Consider the following 19,348-nt stretch of genomic DNA (forward strand, 5'->3'; position numbering starts at 1 on the left):
TTCTCCCATTTTGTAGGTTGCCTGTTCACTCTGATGGTAGTTTCTTTTGCTGTGCAGAAGCTCTTTAGTTTAATTAGATCCCATTTGTCAAATTTGGCTTTTGTTGCCATTGCTTTTGGTGTTTTAGACATGAAGTCCTTGCCCATGCCTATGTCCTGAATGGTAATGCCTAGGTTTTCTTCTAGGGTTTTTATGGTTTTAGGTCTAATGTTTAAGTCTTTAATCCATCTTGAATTGATTTTTGTATAAGGTGTAAGGAAGGGATCCAGTTTCAGCTTTCTACATATGGCTAGCCAGTTTTCCCAGCACCACTTATTAAATAGGGAATCCTTTCCCCATTGCTTGTTTTTCTCAGGTTTGTCAAAGATCAGATAGTTGTAGATATGCGGCATTATTTCTGAGGGCTCTGTTCTGTTCCATTGATCTATATCTCTGTTTTGGTACCAGTACCATGCCAAGTCAATCCTAAGCCAAAAGAACAAAGCTGGAGGCATCACACTACCTGACTTCAAACTATACTACAAGGCTACAGTAACCAAAACAGCGTGGGTGGTTGTTTTTCATTACTACCATGGAACTGGGAATGCTGCAGATGTGTTCAGAGCAAGATAAAATGCCACGAAACTCACTATTCAAGATGCAGCAATTTTTCTTGAATAGATGTTCCTTGGATTGCTGCATGGTTTGATTTTTTTTTTAATTCCCAGAATTCTGGAAAACTTGATTCTGACCATTTTTTCCAGTGTTCTTGTTGCTTTCGTGGAGGAGAGAATTTTTAAAGATTCTTACTTCTCCATTTTCACTGTCCAAGCAAAAGGGCTCACTTTTGAATGAAGACACTGAGACCTGAGGGGAGCAACTTATCAAAGTTCTTATAACTATAAATGGGTGCAAATGCATATTTTTAAAGATTGAGGTAAAATTCATATGACATAAAATGAACCATTTTAAAGTGAACAAATCGGTAGCATTTAGTACATTTACAATGTTATAAAACTGCCACCTTTATTACTTTCAAAACATTTTTGTCACTCCAGAATAAAACCTCATGTCCATTAAGCAGTTAACTTCCCATTCCCTCCTCCCCACAGTTCCTGGCAACTAGCAATAGACTTTCTGTTTTTACAGATTTACTGTTCTGTATATTTCACATAACTGGAATTATACAACCTATGATCTTTTGTGTCTGGCTTCTTTCACTTACATAATCATTTTGAGGTTCATCCACAGTGTGGTGTATGTCTTCATTTGTTTTTGTATTACTGAATAGTTTTCCATTATGTGTATATACCACAATTTTTTTATTTATTCATTAATGGAAATTTGGGTTGTTTCCACGTTTAACTATTGTGAATAGTGCTGTTATAGACATTTGTGTACAAGTATTTATTTGAGTACCTGTTTTCAGGCTTCTGGTTATACACCTAGGGGTGGAATTTGCTGAGTTATATGGTAATTCTGTGTTTAACTTTTTGAGGAACCATCAAACTTTTCCATAGGGGCTGAACCATTTTACATTCTTCCGGAAATATGAGAGTTCCAATTTCTTCACATCCTTGCTAGTACTTTTTAAAAATATTATTATATCCATCCTTGTAGGTGTGAAATGGTATCTCCTCAGGTTTTCATTTACATTTCTCTAATGACTAATGAGGTTGGATATCTTTTCATGTACTTTTTGGCTATCCATATACCTTTTTTGGAGAAATATCTACTCAAGTCTTTGCCCTTTTTTAAAAATTGTGTTGTCTTTTTATGTTTTAGTTGTAAGAATTCTTTATATATTTTGAATACTAAATACTGTGATTTTCAAATATTTCTCCCCCCATTCTATAGGTTGCCTTTTACTTTCATGATAATGTCCTTTGATGCACAAAGTTTTTAATTTTGATGAAATCAATTTATCTATTTTTTCTTTTGTTGTTCCTGCGTTTGCTATTACACCCAAAAACCACTGTAAAATTCAAAGGCATAAAGATTTACTTCTAATTTTTCTTCTAAGAGTTTAGTAGTTTTAGCCCATTGATCCTTTTTTTTTTTTTTTTTTTTTGAGACAGAGTCTGACTCTTTTCCCAGGCTGGAGTGCAGTGGTGTGATTTCAGCTCACTGCAACCTCTGCCTCCCAGGTTCAAGCAATTCTCCTGCCTCAGCCTCCGGAGTAGCTGGGACTACAGGTGTGCGCCACCATGCCCGGCTAATTTTTTGTATTTTTAGTGGAGACGGGGTTTCACCATGCTGGCCAGGCTGGTCTCAAACTCCTGACCTCGTGATCCCCCAACCTCGGCCTCCCAAAGTGCTGGGATTACAGGTATGAGCCACCACACCTGGCTTCATTGATCCATTTTTGAATTAAATTTTATATATGGTGTGAGATAGAGGTCTAACTTTTTTTTTTTTTTCTTTTTGAGACAGGATCTCGCTTTGTCACCCAGGCTGGAGTGAAGTGGCACGATCTTGGTTCACTGCAACCTCCACCTCCTGGGTTCAAGCAATTCTCCTGCCTCAGCATCCCCAGTGGCTGGGATTACAGGAGCCCACCACCAAGCCTGGGTAATTTTTGTATTTTTAATAGAGATGGGGTTTCACCATGTTGGCCAGGCTGGTCTCAAATTCCTGATCTCAGGTCATCTGCCCGGCCTCCCAAAGTGCTGGGATTACAGGCATGAGCCACCATGCCCACCCTGTCTAATGTTATTCTTTTGCATGTGGTTATCCAGTTGTCCCTGCTTTATTTGTTGAAGAAACTATCCTTTCCCCCCATTGAATGGCCTTGGCACCCTTGTTGAAAATCAATTGGCCATAGATATATGAGTTTATTTTTGGACGCTTGATTCTTTTCTTTTGTTCTGTATTTATATCCTAATACTAGTACCAGTAACACTGATTATTATACTTTTTTTTTTTTTTTTTTGGAGACAGGGTCTTACTGTGTCTGCCAGGTTGGAGAGCAGTGGTGTGGTCATAGCTCACTGCAGTCTTGAACTCCCAGGCCCACACAATCCTCCTGCCTCAGCCTCCCAAGTAGCTGAGACTGCAAGATTATTGTAGTGTTATAGTAAGTTTTTGAAATTGGACATTTGGAGTTTTCCAATTTTGTTTCTTTTTCAAGATGATTTTGGCTACTTAGGGCCCTTTGCAACTCTGTATGAATATCAAGATTGGCTTTTCTATTTCCACAAAATATAAAGGCCACTGGAATTTTGATAGGGATTGCATTGAATCTGTAGATTGCTTTGGGAAGTATTGTCATCTTAAATTAATTCTTCCAGTCAGTGAGCATGGGATGTCGTTCATTTATTTAGGCCTTCTTTATTTATTTTCAGCAGTTTCAGTTTTGTAGTTTTGAGTGTACAAGTCTTTCACCTCCGGGATTATTACTAAGTATTTTCTTTTTTGGATGCTGTTGTAAACTGAATTGTTTTCTTAATTTTATTTTGAAATTGTTCATTGCTGATTTATAGTTATAGAAACACAACTGATTTTTGTGTGTTCATCTTGTACTCTGCAACTTGCTGAATTTATTAGCTTCAGTCATTTTTTATATTAATTCTTTGGGATTTTCTACATATAGAATCATACCATCTTTGAATAGAGATCATTTTACTTCTTCCTTTCAAATTTGGATGCCTTTTATTTCTTTTTCTTGCCTAATTGCTCGCCTAGAATTTCCAGTCCAACGTTGAATCTCAGTGGTGAAAGCAGATTATTCATGTCTTGTTCCTGATCTTATACAGGTCTTTCAGTCTTTCACCATTGAGTACGATATTAGCTATGGGTTTTTCATAAGTGTTCTTTATCATGTTGAAGAAGTTCTCTTCTATTCCTAGTTTTCTGGGTGTTTTATTATGAAATGGTGTTGGATTTTGTTGAATATTATGTGTGTATGTTTTGAATCAATTGATATTATCATGCAATGTTTTTCTGTCATTCTATTAATGTGATATTATTAAATTGGCTGATTTTTTTTTTTGAAATGCTCTGAATTCTTGGGATAAAGGCCATTTTGTCATGGTGTATAATCCTTTTAATATGTGGTTGGATTCAATTTGTTGGTATTTTTCTGAGAATCTTTGCATCTATATTCATAAGGGATATTGGTCTATAGTTTTCTTTTATGTGATGTCTTTGTCTGTCTTTGATAACATGGTAATGTTGTCCTCATAGAATGAAGTAGCAAGTGTTCCCTCCTCTTGTATTGTTTGGAAGAGTTTAAGAAAGACTGGTATTAAATCTTTTAAAAATATTTGGTAGGCCAGGTGCAGTGGCTCATGCCTTTAATCCCTGCACTTTGGGAGGCCGAAGTGGGTGGATCACCTGAGGTCAGGAGTTCAAGACCAGCCTGGCCTACATGATGAAACCCAGTCTCTACTAAAAATACAAAAAGTTAGCTAGGCCTGGTGGCACATGCCTGTAATCCCAGCTACTCAGGAGGCTGAGGCAGGAGAATTGCTTGAACCCAGGAGGCAGAGGTTGCAGTGAGCTGAGATCACGCCACTGCACTCCAACCTGGGCAACAAGAGCAAAACTCTGTCTCAAAAAAAAAAAAAAAAAAAATTTGGTAGAATTCAGTACTAAAGCCATCTGGTGTTTGTCGGGACATTTTTTATTACTGATTCAGTATCTTTACTTGTCATAGGTCAGTTGAGACTTTTTATTTCTTATTGAGTCAGTTTTGATAATTTGTGTGTTTCTAGGAATTTGTTCATTTCATCCAGAATATCTAATCTATTGACATACAATTGTTCATAGTATTCTCTTTTAATCCTTTGTGTTTCTGTAAGGTCAGTAGCGATGTTTCAGCTTTCATTAAATGCATTTTTTTTTTTACATGTGAAAGCTTTTTTTTTAAATGTTATTTTATTATTATACTTTAAGTTTTAGGGTACATGTGCACAATGTGCAAGTTAGTTACATATGTATACATGTGCCATGCTGGTGCGCTGCACCCACTAACTCATCATCTAGCATTAGGTATATCTCCCAATGCTATCCCTCCCCACTCCCCCCACCCCACAACAGTCCCCACAGTGTGATGTTCCCCTTCCTGTGTCCATGTGTTCTCATTGTTCAATTCCCACCTATGAGTGAGAATATGCGGTGTTTGGTTTTTTGTTCTTGTGATAGTTTACTGAGAATGATGATTTCCAATTTCATCCATGTCCCTACAAAGGACATGAACTCATCATTTTTTATGGCTGCATAGTATTCCATGGTGTATATGTGCCACATTAAAAATGCTCACCATCACTGGCCATCAGAGAAATGCAAATCAAAACCACAATGAGATACCATCTCACACCGTTAGAATGGCAATCATTAAAAAGTCAGGAAACAACAGGTGCTGGAGAGGATGTGGAGAAATAGGAACACTTTTACACTGTTGGTGGGACTGTAAACTAGTTCAACCCTTGTGAAAGTCAGTGTGGCGATTCCTCAGGGATCTAGAACTAGAAATACCATTTGACCCAGCCATCCCATTACTGGGTATATACCCAAAGGACTATAAATCATGCTGTTATAAAGACACATGCACACGTATGTTTATTGTGGCACTATTCACAATAGCAAAGACTTGGAACCAACCCAAATGTCCAACAATGATAGACTGGATTAAATGCATATTTTAACTTTAAGACACATTCTTTTTCTAATCCTCTGTATTTCTACTTGAATTTTCAAAGGCTATTTTGAATTTCTGTATTTTGTTGTAGACTGAGTATGTTTTATATATTCAATCTCTTTGACAAATAAAAATTCATATAATAGAATTTTTAAATATTTGTTAAGAATGCATTATTAGCAGAATGTTTATTTCCCAAACTTAGCCAAAGATTATCAAGTAAAATTTAGTCATAATTTATGATATACCATACAGCAAAAATAATTTTAAAATATAATTTCTTTCAGATTTGAAGGGCTTAACATAACTAAACTGTATGATGGACAATGTGTAAGTAAAAACACTTTTATTTTTTATTTTTAGAAGTAAACTAGATAAGTTAAGAGCTCACTGTTTTAGAGGGTTTTAAATGTTTTGTTATGAACATTTTCAAACATACATAAAAGTAGAGACAATAATAGATCCCATAAGCCTATCGTGTATTCAGTAAATTGTAATGTTTTGCCACATTTCCTCCCTCTATTCTTTTATTTCTCTTTTTTCTTTGATGAAGTATATTAACACAGGTCTCAGACATCATGTTATTCACTCCTACATACTTCAGAGTTCCTCTCTAATAAGTTTGGACATTTCCTTGCATACTCAAAAGGTCTTATTACAACTAATTATTTCATTGTCATCTTCTAATACATACTTCATATTCAAATCTCCCCAACCAAAAATAACACCTTCTGGAGGAAGAAACGTACTTTGGCCTGATAATTCAGCTTAAAGAACATCTATTTCACCCTTGCTCTTCCCTGTCATGTCCAATATCTAGGATATTAATGAAAGACACTAATTGAAATGTGAACAGTTATTCTGAAAGTGAATGGGCCAGAACTTGCCAGAGCCCTAGGTCTAGAGATTGTATCCCTGACTTCCGGGTTATAGTCCAAAGCAAGAACTCAGCCGAAGCCATAGAGATCATTATTGCATTATGAGGCGTGGCAGCAAGACTGGGAGAAATCAATGTAGAAGAGAAAAGAAAGAGGGGAGGAGGTAAAGCAGGGAAAATCGGACAATTATATAAGTTAGTAATAATTTTATGACAACGTCTTCTGACACCATCTCCATGACAAACTCACAGGGCTCGTCTGATTTACAGACCAGCACACATATTACTCCCTTAGGGATGGTCCATTACCCGAATGTTCTCTAGTTCCACTAAAGAGAAATCACGAGAACTTTTAGACACTTTCATGATTTGGGGTAACTATGAAAAGATCTCACATGATTTCTACTTCTGTCAGATTCTTGCTGAGCTGGGCTCACTCATTAAAAATCCTGCTAAATCCCTCCTTTTATATCTGGACCGTACCTCAGTCTATGACTCTTGTCAAATAAATCTCTGGTCTTATATTCATTTTAAACTTTTAACTTCAAAGGGGTGGTTTTAAATTTAAGGATATCTATAGAATGGTGTTCAAAGTGTTCTAAGAATCACTTATGTGCCAAAGTAAAGACTAATATTTAATAGGGGAGAAGAGTTTTAGGGACATGCAGAAAGAGGGATTGGTAAGGAAGATATCATATCAGTATAAAATGATAGATTTTTCCCTAAATCAGAGTGATCCAGAAAATAATTGTGCAGCATCCAAATACAGTGAGCTTCCTTTCATCACATTTGGACTAGAAAATCCTAAATCTTCTAGGGGAGATCCCTACATCATGTTGGGACCTCAACAGTCTATTTAAGACAAAGATGCATTTTATTCATTTATTTCAAATGCAAACATTAATTGCGCCATGGATGAAAAGTTAACTATAGGAGACCACCTGAAAATTTTACTGCAGAGCACAATTCTTTCTCTCTACCAAGGCTCTGATGAAATTGTTGATATAATTAATATTGCTTTTATAAAGTAATTCAGGAAGCTTGGATGCCAAGGATTTGCGAGATTAAGAATGCAGACTGGGCCGGGCGCGGTGGCTCATGCCTGTAATCCCAGCACTTTGGGAGGCCGAGGCGGGCGGATCACAAGGTCAGGAGATCAAGACCAACCTGGTAACATGGTGAAACCCTGTCTCTACTAAAAATACAAAAAAATTAGCCAGGCTTGGTGGCGGGCGCCTGTAGTCCCAGCTACTTGGGAGGCTGAGGCAGGTGAATGGTGTGAACCCGGGAGGTGGAGCTTGCAGTAAGCCAAGATCACGCCACTGCACTCCAGCCTGGGCGCCAGAGCAAGACTCCGTCTCAAAAAAAAAAAAAGAATGCAGACTGAAGTCAGAACTCATTGCATAAACTCAGTGATCTAGAGCTAGTACCACTGACAGCTTTAGTTATTCTTATGTATAGGTAGTGAGCCCAGGTATCCCAAGTACAGAATGTGATGTCTGGGGAAGAGCATTGAAGAAAAAGTCACAAGTCTTTCAGTTAATACCTCTGTGACTCAGCTAGAACTCATCTGTCTGGGTTATCATGAAACTCAAATGAGATGTACACTTGAATGAATTCAAATGAGATATAGGCTTAATAAAGATATGTACTCATATATATGAGTGTATAATTGCATTAAGAGCCAACCATAATGATGAACTACAATGAGCTATTGGCACCTTCCCCTAAATCAGTCCTTAGAGAATCAAGTGGAGTTTGAGGAAACTAATAATTCCAGAAGAGGTGGGGAGGGAGAGAGAGAGAGTAGGAAGAGAAAGAAGAAAAGAAGATATAAAAATGGAGAAAGAAGAGGGATAGGGAGGAAGAGGAAGTGGAAGAAAGCAGGAAGAGAGGAAAGGAAGGAAGGAAGGAAGGAAAGAAGGAAGGAAGGAAGGGGAAAGAGAAGGGAAAAGAAAGGGAAAAGAGGGGAAGGGGAAACCTGAGATACTCTTAGGAAGATGGAAAGCTGTCTTGAACTGATCCATGCTTGGTGGAGGAGGATGGCTGCAGCCTTGAGGGAGGGTGACCAGAGGTGTCAATACAAAGGAGGCCTAGAGGATAGCTTTTTGGGTGCTGCCCTTGCTTTAGTTCATGCAGCCTCGGAGTGTTGGTTATTGACCCTTCACTATAGAAAATGGCAGCAACAACCCTGAGAGCAGGGGCCATTTCTGAGGGATAATGTCAGGGCAGTGTCAAAGCCTCACTGGGGCAGAGTTGATGAAAAGAGGTGGGGACTGGCCAGCTACCCTTGGCATTTACCTCTCCTTTCTCCTCCTCCAAACCACCCAGGCTGCTAGATTACTTATTAGAGAGACTGCCTTCTAAATGATACGGAGATATGGAAAGCAAAGAGATATGGAGAATAAGCTACTTGTGCCAAAATCTAGGTAGTAGGAGTCCCAGAAGATGATGAAAATAAAAACAGAATAAATATTTGAATAAATAATAGTAAATATTCCAGAAATAAAACTATGAAGGACCTCAGTTTGAAAGGGCTCAGTAGAGTGGCAAAGAGGAAAGATGCCTTCACATGGATGCATTATAATAAAATTATAAATATCAAAGATAAAGAGAAATTATAAAAGCTTCTAGAGAAAAGATTCCCTCTAAAAAAAAAAAAATATCAGATTGGCATCAGATTTCACACAACAACACTGGATGCAAGCAGACAAGGAAGGCCGGGCACGGTGGCTCACACCTGTAATCCCAGCACTTTGGGAGGCCAAGGCAGGCAGATCGCCTGAGGTCAGGAATTCGAGACCAACCTGGCCAACAGGGTGAAACCTGTCTCTACTAAAAATACAAAAATTAGCCAGGCGTGGTGGCAGGCACCTGTCATCCCAGCTATTCGGGAGGCTGAGGCAGGAGGATCACTTGAACCCGGGAGGCAGAGGTTGCAGTGAGCCGAGATCACACCACTGTGCTCCAGCCTGGGCGACAGAGTGAGACTCTGTCTTAAAAAAACAAAAAACGGGCCAGGCGTGGTGGCTCTCGCCTGTAATCCCAGCACTTTGGGAGGCCAAGATGGGTGGATCATGAGGTCAGGAGTTCGAAACCAGCCTGACTAACATGGTGAAACCCCATCTCTACTAAAAATACAAAAAGTAGCTGGGTGTGGTGGCGCGCTCCTGTAATCCCAGCTACACAGGAGACTGAGGCAGGAGAATGACTTGAACTTGGGAGGCGGAGGTTGCAGTGAGCTGAGATCTTGCCACTGCACTCCAGCCTGGGCAACAGAGCGAGGCTCCGTCTCAAAACAAAAAACAAAATAAACAAACAAACAAAACAAAAAAACAAGGAATATGTGTGTACATGTAATGTGTGTGTATAATCCTCAGGAGTTAAAAGGGGAAAAAAATATATATATCTTAATCTGTTTTGTGCTGCTATAACAGAACACCCCAAACTGGGTAATTTATAAACAATAGAAACTTACTGCTTCTGGTGCTGGAGGCTGGGAAGTCCACTATCAAGATGCCAGCATCTTGTGAGGGCCTTCCTGTTATGTTATCCCATGGCAAAAGGCGGAAGGGTCAAAAAGCATGTACTCGTGCACACATGCACATGTGTGTGTGAGAGAGAGAGTAGAAGGGATCCAAACTCATTATTTTATCAGAAACCTACTCCCACAATAACTAACCCATTCTTGTGATAATGGCATTAATCCATTCATGAGGGCAGAGCCCTCAAGACATAATAAGTTATTAAAGGTTCCACCTCTCAACACTGTTGCATTGGGGATTATTTTTCCAAGACATGAACTTTGGGGGACACATTCAAACCATAGCAAAGTATATCACAGAATGTTATATCCAGCCAAGTTTTCCTTCTTTCCTTCTTTCTCTCCTTCCTTCTTTCCTTCCTTCCTTCTCTTTCTCTTTCTTTTCTTCTCCCTTCCTGTCATTTTTCCTCACTTTCCTTTCCTTTATTTTTTCCTTTCCTCTTGCCTTGCCTTGCCTTTACCTTTGCCCTTGTCTTTTTGCCTTTGCCTTGTCCAGCCCCAGGCTTTGCCCCTTTCCCTGGCAAATTCCTGTTCCTTTCCTGGCCCTGGGCCCTGGTCCTGCCCCTGGTTCTGCCCCTCACCTAGTCTTGCCCAGCCACATGCCTTGTCCCTTGCCCTGCCTCATGCCTCTTGCCCTGCCCCATGACTTGCCCCCTGCCCTGCCCCCTTGACCTGCCCCATAACCTGGCCCTTGCCCTGCCCCTGGCCTTGCCCCATGCCCTGCCTTATGTCTTTCCTTGCCCTGTCCCATGCCTTGGCACTTGCCCCTTGTTCCTTGCCTTGCCCCTTGTCTCACCCCTCTCTTTGCTTTTCCCTGCTTCTTGCCTTGCCTTGCTCCTTGCCTTTCTTTGTCCCTTTTCCCTTCCCCCTTTCCCCTTCCTCCTTCCCCCTTGCCCCTTTCCTTACTCTTTGCCTTGCCTTGCCTTGCCTCAGTCTGTCATCCAGGTTGAAGTGCAGTGGTGCAATCACAGCTCATGTAGCCTCAACCTCCTGTGCTCAACCAATCCTCCCACATACCCGGGATTATGAGCACACAACACTGCACTGGGCTAATTTTTTTTTTTTTTTTTTTTTTTGAGATGGGGTCTCACTCTGTCACCCAGGCTGGAGTGCAGTGGCACAATCTCAGCTCACTGCAAGCTCTGCCTCCCAGGTATACACCATTCTCCTGCCTCAGCCTCCTGAGTAGCTGGGACTACAGGCGTCCGCCACCACACCCGGCTAATTTTTTGTATTTTTAGTAGAGACGGGGTTTCACTGTGTTAGCCAGGATGGTCTTGATCTCCTGACCTCGTGATCTGCCCACCTTGGCCTCCCAAAGTGCTGGGATTACAGGCATGAGCCACCGCGCCCAGCCAAATTTTTGTATTTTTGGTAGAGATGGCATCTCACTATTTTTCCCAGGTAGGTCTCGAACTCCTGGACTCAAGCAATCTTCCCATCTAGGCCTCCCAAAGTGCTGGGATTACAGGCCTGAGCCACCATACCCAGCCCCAAATTATCTTTCAAATGTTCAAACACGATAAAAAATTATATTCTTAAGAATATAATTAATGGCTGGGTGTGGTGGCTCATGCCTGTAATTTCAGCACTTTGGGAGGCTGAGGTCAGTAGACCACCTGAGTGAGGTCAGGAGTTCGAGACCAGCCTGACCAACATGGCAAAATCCCGTCTCTAATAAAAAATATAAAAATTAGCCAGATGTGGTGGCTCACACCTGTAGTCCCAGCTACTCAGGAGGCTGAGGCAGGAGGATCGCTTGAACCGAGGGGGCGGAGGTTGCAGTGAGCCAAGATCGTGCCACTGCACTCCAGCCTGGGCAACAGAGTGAGACTCTATCTCAAAAAAAAAAAAAAAAAAAAAAAGGCCAGGCACGGTGGCTCACACCTATAATCCCAGCACTTTGGGAGGCTGAGGCGGGTGGATCTTGAGGTCAGGAGATCGAGACCATCCTGGCTAACACGGTGAAACCCCATCTGTACTAAAAATACAAAAAATTAGCCAGGTGTGGTGGCACGTGCCTGTAGTCCCAGCTACTCGGGAGGCTGAGGCAGGAGAATGGTGTGAACCCGGGAGGCGGAGCTTGCAGTGAGCCGAGATCGTGCCACTGCACTCCAGCCTGGGTGACAGAGTGAGACTCCGTCTCAAAAAAAAAACAGAAAATTTTAAATGAGAGTGAGTGAGAGAGAGATGAAAGAGGAAAATACTAAATGAAAAGAAATCTTAATATAACAGTAATTACAGTAATTACAGTAAATATGAATAGGTTATACTCAGTGAATCAAAAAACAGATATTCTCAGACTGGATAACTGGATAAAGAAAAAGAAGATCCAACAACGTGCTGCCTACAAAGACATACTTGGTTTTTAAAAGGACACAGAAAAACAGAAAATAAATATATGCAACCAAGCATGAGAATCAATTATAAGCTAAAAGAAAGCTGAAGCTACAAATCTATCTGACAAAACAGAAATTTGAGATTCCTTCCCTTTGAGTTTAGACACAAGTCATGGACACTTGTTTAACACAATACCAGAGAGCCTGAGCTACTATATATATTTTACATATTTGCAAAGTGTAGAAGAGATTGCTAACCATCCACCCTAATATAATTTGCAGGGTGCACCAGTAGGCTCGGGACCCAGGGAAAAGCTGGCATTGCAGTTCAAGTCTGAAGGCTGTCTTCTGGCAGAATTCCTTCTTGCTCAGGGGTGGGCGGTTGGGTGGGAGTAGGCTTTTTTGTTCTATTAATGCCTTAAACTGATTGGATGGGGCCTACGCACATTATGAAGGGCAATCTGCTTTACCCAAAGTCCGCTAATTTAAATGTTAATCTCGTCCAAAAACACCCTCACCAAAACATCTAGAACAATGTTCAACCAAGTATCTGGGCACTGTGACCCAGCCAAGGTGACACATAAAAGTAACCATCACAAAGCCTATCACTAAATCCCTTCTTGGAAGATGGCTGCACTCCAGTGCAAAGCACCTCCCCAGAGACCGCTACATGAACATTTTTATTTTCCTTGAATCTTTCCATTTTTGTATCTGTTTGCTAAATGACACTTTGACAAAAACAAAGATATGATAATCATCAATTCTGGCATGGGCTGAATCACAAATATTAACACTATTAAGGCGGTTCTGGGCCAGGCGTGGTGGCTCACGCCTGTAATCCCAGCACTTTGGGAGGCCAGGGCAGGTCGGTCACCTGAGGTCAGGAGTTCGAGTGCAGCCTGACCAACATGAAGAAACCTGTCTCTACTAAAAATGCAAAAATTAGCCAGGCATGGTGGCGCATGCCTGTAATCTCAGCTACTCAGGAGGCTCAGGCAAGAGAATCACCTGAACCTGGGAGGCAGAGGTTGCAGTGAGCCAAGATCGCACCATTGCACTCCAGCCTGGGCAACAAGAGCAAAACTCTGTCTTGAAAAAACAAAAAAGGTGGGGGAGTTCTGAAATTCTGCTGGATGTATGAGCAAACTCAAAGGAGAAAACTAAAACTTGACCAAAGGATATTTAAGATCATATGAATAAGTGGAGAGACAGTCTATGCTCCAGATTATAACTTAAGTATTAGGACTATGTTAGTTTTCTCTATTCTAAAACTTCATTTCATTCCCAGTCAATAACCAGTTGAATTTAAGATCGTTGATAAATGAAAGACACTATGGATAAGTGAGTAAACAGCTGACAGAACTAGAGGAGCTATTGCAATAAGCTAGAAGATAGAGTGTACATGCAAATAAGCAACAAGAAAACCTACAGCAAACTGATAAATAGGCAAATGGTTTTATTATAGAAGAATAAAGACAAAAGGCTAATTATATAAAGGATATTCAAAAGCTCATAAATAACCGGGGCAAATTCAAATTGAAATACAATGAGATGCCTATTTGCCTATTATACTAGAAAAAATCAGAAGGCTGGGTATATCCAGTGCTGGTTGGACATGGAGATATCTGTACTCTCATGATCTATGGTGACAATGAAGGCAGTTATAGACACTGTGGGAAGCAATCTACCATTTTTAGGCAAAGTAAGAAATTAAATATATTCATATCTCATGGTCCAGCATTTCCAACCCTAGGAAATCACAAAGAGATTCTCTCATCGTCTTGTAAAATGACATGTATGTCTATTGCAGGGTTATTCAGGTTTGGGGATCGCCTGAGTGAGACTAGTCAAGAAATCAATAGGTAAACTGTGGAAGGTAGTCCTTACAGACTTCAATGCAGCTTTCAGAAGAAATTAGATGTGCTGTTAGCAATATGGATAGATCTTAAAATACTGCACTGAGAGGAAAAGCAAGGGACAGTATAATACAAGTAACATGACAGCATTATATAAACTAAAAATAAACACAATATATATTTGGCACAAACATAAAAAAATACACACTGAACTCATTGAAATCGTTGGCTCTGGTGTGAGGAGAAAGGCAATGAATGAATGAGTGAATGAATGAATGAATAGTGGCTCCTCCCTACAGCCCTTCAGCAAAGCAGCATAGAAACTCTGTTTTTGATAGGATCTCACACACACTCACACAAGAGATCTGTAACAGGAAGACTAACGATATCACTAATTGCCAGACACGTGCCCTGTGCCGCATCATATGCTTTGCCTGTATCTCCTCTCCTGTGTTCCTCACAGCCCTGCCATGAGGAAAGCATCGCTATTAGCTACATTTCATATTCAAAGGAGCAGAGGTCTAGAGAGGCCATGTGACTTGCCCAAACCCACAGAGCTAGGAACTGGCAGGGCTGGGCCTTGACTCCAGTGGGTCAACCTCTAGACTCTGTTCTTTAACACCATCTTCTGTGCCTCCCATATCCCCCAACAGGCCTCTGCCAGGACCCTGCTTCATGTCAACTCCACTGCCTCTACCCCCTCGGGAGTTCCCAGAGGCTCTCCTGGGGTCCAAAGTCTCACCCAGACATCCCCATCCTTTGCCTTCCTCTTTTCCACCGACTTTCACTCTGCTTTTTTCTTCTCCAGTGAAATTAGAATGTCTCTAACCTACCTTAATTCAAAGAATAATTGTTTAATATTTCCCCTGCTGAACTATGGTTGTGGTTACAAATGTGGTGGCTTTTCTCTTAACTTCCTCAAATTGGATTTCTCTAAGCAGATACTTCTCTTGCAGGAAAACTCTTGAACGTACGACAAAGAATTATAAAACCTACTGAATCTCCAGATGGCCAAGTGAAACACAATGGTTGCCTCTTCAAATATATCCCCTTTAATTACTAATGGTTGGATCAAACTCATTGATTTATGTCTTCAATAAATGATTCTCAGCAGAAAACCTGGCTGGCAAACATTTCTCTTGATTAATAAGAATCTTTAAAATATATCAGATATTCTATTTTCTCATCCCAAAACTACTTGACTCATGCCATGGGTTCCCTCTGTTCTTACACAGATTGTGAGCAAATGACCACAAAAATCTAAAATCTTAGTAAGAAAAGCAAGCTTTCTGGTGTTTTTAACTTGCCCTGTACCCATTCTCCCTACCCCAACTCTGCTGTAGGCTTAAATTAAACCAGCCCTGAAATCATGGTGGAAACCAGCCTCCAAAAAGACATTAAAAGGGGAAGAACAGGTTTGGAGGTCCCCAAAAACACCATTTCCAGAAAATGATCGTTATTTGATTTGCCTGGCAGTTCCCTAGAGACCTCCTCCAGCTGGCTTGCCTTTTGGCTTTTTGTTTTGTTTTGTTTTGTTTTGTTTTAACCTGACTGAGAGTTCTCTCACTGAGAACTTTTTCCCTGGGGCATCTGTCAAAAACAAACAGCCTCAATTTTTAAAATTTGCAACAGCCTTAAGCAGTGATAACATTTGGGACAAACAACCAAAAAAAAAAAAAAAAAAAAGTAAAAGAAAAAGCTGAGAATAGAATGTCCATGGAGCTTTTGAAAAGCTCTGGCATATTTCTAGGAATCTAGAAGACCAAGGGCATGAGCAGGTCTGTAATATGTCCAGGAGAATCTTTAGAAAGCCCTATGTGCTCACCTTGGCTGACTTTAATGCTCTGAATAGCAAGAAATGAAGTCTAAAGCAGAGTTGTAAACTGCATGCCTGACCATTGAAGGCATGGCTCAATACATACAGAATACCTCAGCAAAGGCAGAAAGACTTACTGGTTTCAAGTATTTAAAAACACTATGTCCAATCATTAGATGACCACTAAACTAATGGAACAGAGTCTTCAGTGGTTACACGCTACCAAGAATACATACTTTAAAAAATTAATTGATAAAAATCACTACACAAATGAATAGCAACAACAAACCTGGGGGAAGGGGAGAATCTGATTTCCAAAGTTGCCACATTATGTTATTTAAAACATCCAGTTTTCAACGAAATATTATGACACATACAAAGAAACAAGAAAGTCTGGCCCATACACAAGAAAAAAAGATCAGTCAATAGGAATTGTTGCCAAGAAAGTTCTAATGTTGGACTTACTAGACAAAGACTTTAAATCAGCCCAGGCAGGTGACTCATGGCTATAATCCCAACACTTTGGGGGCCTGAGGTGAAAGGATCACTTGAGGCCAGGAGTTCAAGACCAGCCTGGACAACATAGTGAGACCCTATCTCTACAAAAAAATTAAAAATTACCAGGCATGCTGGCATGTGCCTGTAGTCCTAGCTACTCAGGAAGCTGAGGTGGGAGGATTGCTTGAGCCCAGGAGGTTTAGGCTACAATGAGCTATGATTGTGCCACTGCATTCTAGCCTGGGTGACAGTGAGGCCTTATTAAAAAAAATACACATACATACATGTATACATATTTTTTCAAAGAGATAAACTATGTCTAAAGAAATAAAGTATAAGAATGTGTGTGAACAAGTAGAGAACATCATAAAGAAATTATTTTTTCAAAATGTAACTTTCTTGAGGTGATAAGTACAATAACTAAAGTGACAAATTCACTAGAGAGGCTCAATAGCAAAGTTGAACAGGCAGAAGAAAGAACAAGTGAACTTGAAGAAAGATTGACATTAACCAGTGTGAGGAGCAGAAAGAAAAAGGAACAGAGCCCTGGAAGCCTGTGGGATATAATCAAGCATAACAACATAAAGATAATAGTAGTCCAGGAAGGAGAAGGAAGAAAGAAAAGGGCAGAAAGATATTTGAAGAAATAATGGCTGAAAATATCCCAAATTTTTCAAAGAATGTTAACATATGCATCCAAGCAACTCAGCAAACTCCAAGTAGGACAAACTCAAAGAAATCCACCCCTATACACATCATAATCTCCGTCAAAAGCCAAAGACCAAGAGAGAATTTTGAAAGCAGCAAAAGAGAAGCAAATCATTAAGTACAAATGATCCTCAGTAAGATTAACATCTAGTTTCTCGTCAGAAATCACAGAGGCCACAAAGCAGTAGGATAACATATTCAAAGTGCTAACAGAAAAAAATATCAGCCAAGAATTCTATATCCATAAAGAAAATCCTTCAGAAATGAAGGAAAGCGGTGGCTCACTCCTGTAATCCCAGCACTTAGGGAGGCTGAGGCGGGTGGATCATCTGAGGTCAGAAGTTCAAGACCAGCCTGGCCAACACAGTGAAACCCTCTCTACTAAAAATAATTACAAAATTAGCTGGGTGTGGTGTTGCATGCCTGTAATCACGGCTGCTTGGGAGGCTGAGGCAGGAGAATTGCTTGAACCTAGGAGGCAGAGGTTGCAGTGAGCCAAGATTGCACCATTGCACTCCAGTGTGGGCAACAAAAGCAAAACTCCATCTCAAAAAAAAAAAAAAAGAAAAAAAAGAAAAAAAAAATGAAGGAGAAAGTAAGACGACCAACAAAACTAATAAAAACCAAAATAATTTGTCTCCAGCAGATCCACCCTACAGGAAATACTAAAGGGAATACTTTAGGCTGAAGTGAAAGGACACTTAAATCCACAAGGGGAAATAAAGAGAACTGGTAGAGGTAACTACACAGTTAAAGACAGTATAAATATATGGTTTTGTTTGTAAATCTTTTATTCTCCTACATGATTTAAAAGACAACTGCATAAAGCAATAGTTAATAATAAATAATAACAGCCGGGCGCAGTGGCTCATGCCTGTAATCCCAGCACTTTGGGAGGCCAAGGCAGGCAATCCATCACCTGAGGTCGGGAGTTTGAGACCAGCCTGGCCAGCAGGGTGAAACCCCGTCTCTACTGAAAATACAAAAATCAGCCGGGCGTGGTGGCAGGTGCCTGTAATCCCAGCTACTTGGGAGGCTGAGGCAGGAGAATCTCTTGAACCCAGGAGGCAGAGGTTGCAGTGAGACAAGATTGCACCATTGCACTCCAGCCTGGGCAACAGAGCGAGACTCTGCCTCAAAATAATAATAATAATAATAATAATAACAATATTATATGCTTGATGATGTGTCACAGGTTTCTGAGGCTCTGTTCCTCTTTTTCTAACTTGTTGAGATGGAGGCTTACTGAATTTCCAGTCTTTCTTCTTTTCTAATATATGTATTTTAGGCTACAAATTTCCATCTAAGCAAGGCTTTAGCAGTATCAACTTTTTAAAAAATTATATCTAAGTACAGTATACATACAGAATTCACATAAGCGTAGCATTGAATGAGGCACCTGGTCAGTACTGTTTCTGAGTGTTTAGTAAATGTTTTTTATTACTACTGTGAATTGTCCTTTGTCTCTTATGCCATAGCATCCTGGCAATGGGGAGGGGTTTGAGGGTGGGATGGTGAAGAGATTCTGGGATTCCATGTTATTGGAGCATTTTTTTCCCCTTGCTTCTCATAAGGTGTCTGTTGGGGAGAGATCTGTGTCACTTATTGCAGTTTGTTGCATGCTGGAATGCTGCAGATTCTGGAATGCCATCTATATCAGTTGTCTGGAATTTGGTTTCACATAAGGTTCTTGTCTTCTGTTTAACTGGTTTGCTGGGACTTCTGAAGTCCTGATGATCATACTGGGAAGGCAGACTCAGGGGTGACGATGCTGGCTGTGGCCCTCATCTGCTGGGCCATGGTGGTTATTGTGTTGTTTCTTTTGCTGTGTCCTAGAACAGGGGCTTTACTGAGCCACCCATGTCCTCTGAAAGCTTTGCAACTTACAAGGACTGTTCTCTTCCTTCAGGGGCTGGGATGACTTGCTGATTTAAGCCCCTTTGTTGAGATACAGAGGTATAATCATAATGACTGAGACTTGTGTTGCTCATCTTTGAGGAAGATTTGTTTAGGCTTGCTGTTATCCACCATATATTGTATTTAGAGTAGTTTGCTGCCTAACTCACTGGGTCCTTTGACCCGCTGCAGAT

General features: G+C 40.4%; 1 protein-coding gene across 2 annotated transcripts in view; it reads left to right on the forward strand.

Annotated features, from left to right (window-relative positions):
* SPINK8 (serine peptidase inhibitor Kazal type 8 (putative)) overlaps window positions 1-15,354 on the forward strand; it is a 35,529-nt gene extending 20,175 nt beyond the window's left edge. Inside the window, exons 7-8 of one of the 2 annotated variants that reach the window (XM_054481796.1) lie at window positions 5,908-5,950; window positions 15,193-15,354. In XM_054481796.1, the coding sequence (XP_054337771.1) occupies window positions 5,908-5,950; window positions 15,193-15,204 (55 nt within the window). In that variant the 3' untranslated portion in view covers window positions 15,205-15,354. The remainder of the gene's footprint in view (window positions 1-5,907; window positions 5,951-15,192) is intronic. The other variant, XM_054481795.1, reaches the window with a different exon arrangement.
* The last annotated feature ends 3,994 nt before the right edge of the window (window positions 15,355-19,348 follow it).

The sequence above is a fragment of the Pongo pygmaeus genome, chromosome 2 (genome assembly GCF_028885625.2).
Source record: "Pongo pygmaeus isolate AG05252 chromosome 2, NHGRI_mPonPyg2-v2.0_pri, whole genome shotgun sequence".
Taxonomy (NCBI): Eukaryota; Metazoa; Chordata; class Mammalia; order Primates; family Hominidae; genus Pongo; species Pongo pygmaeus.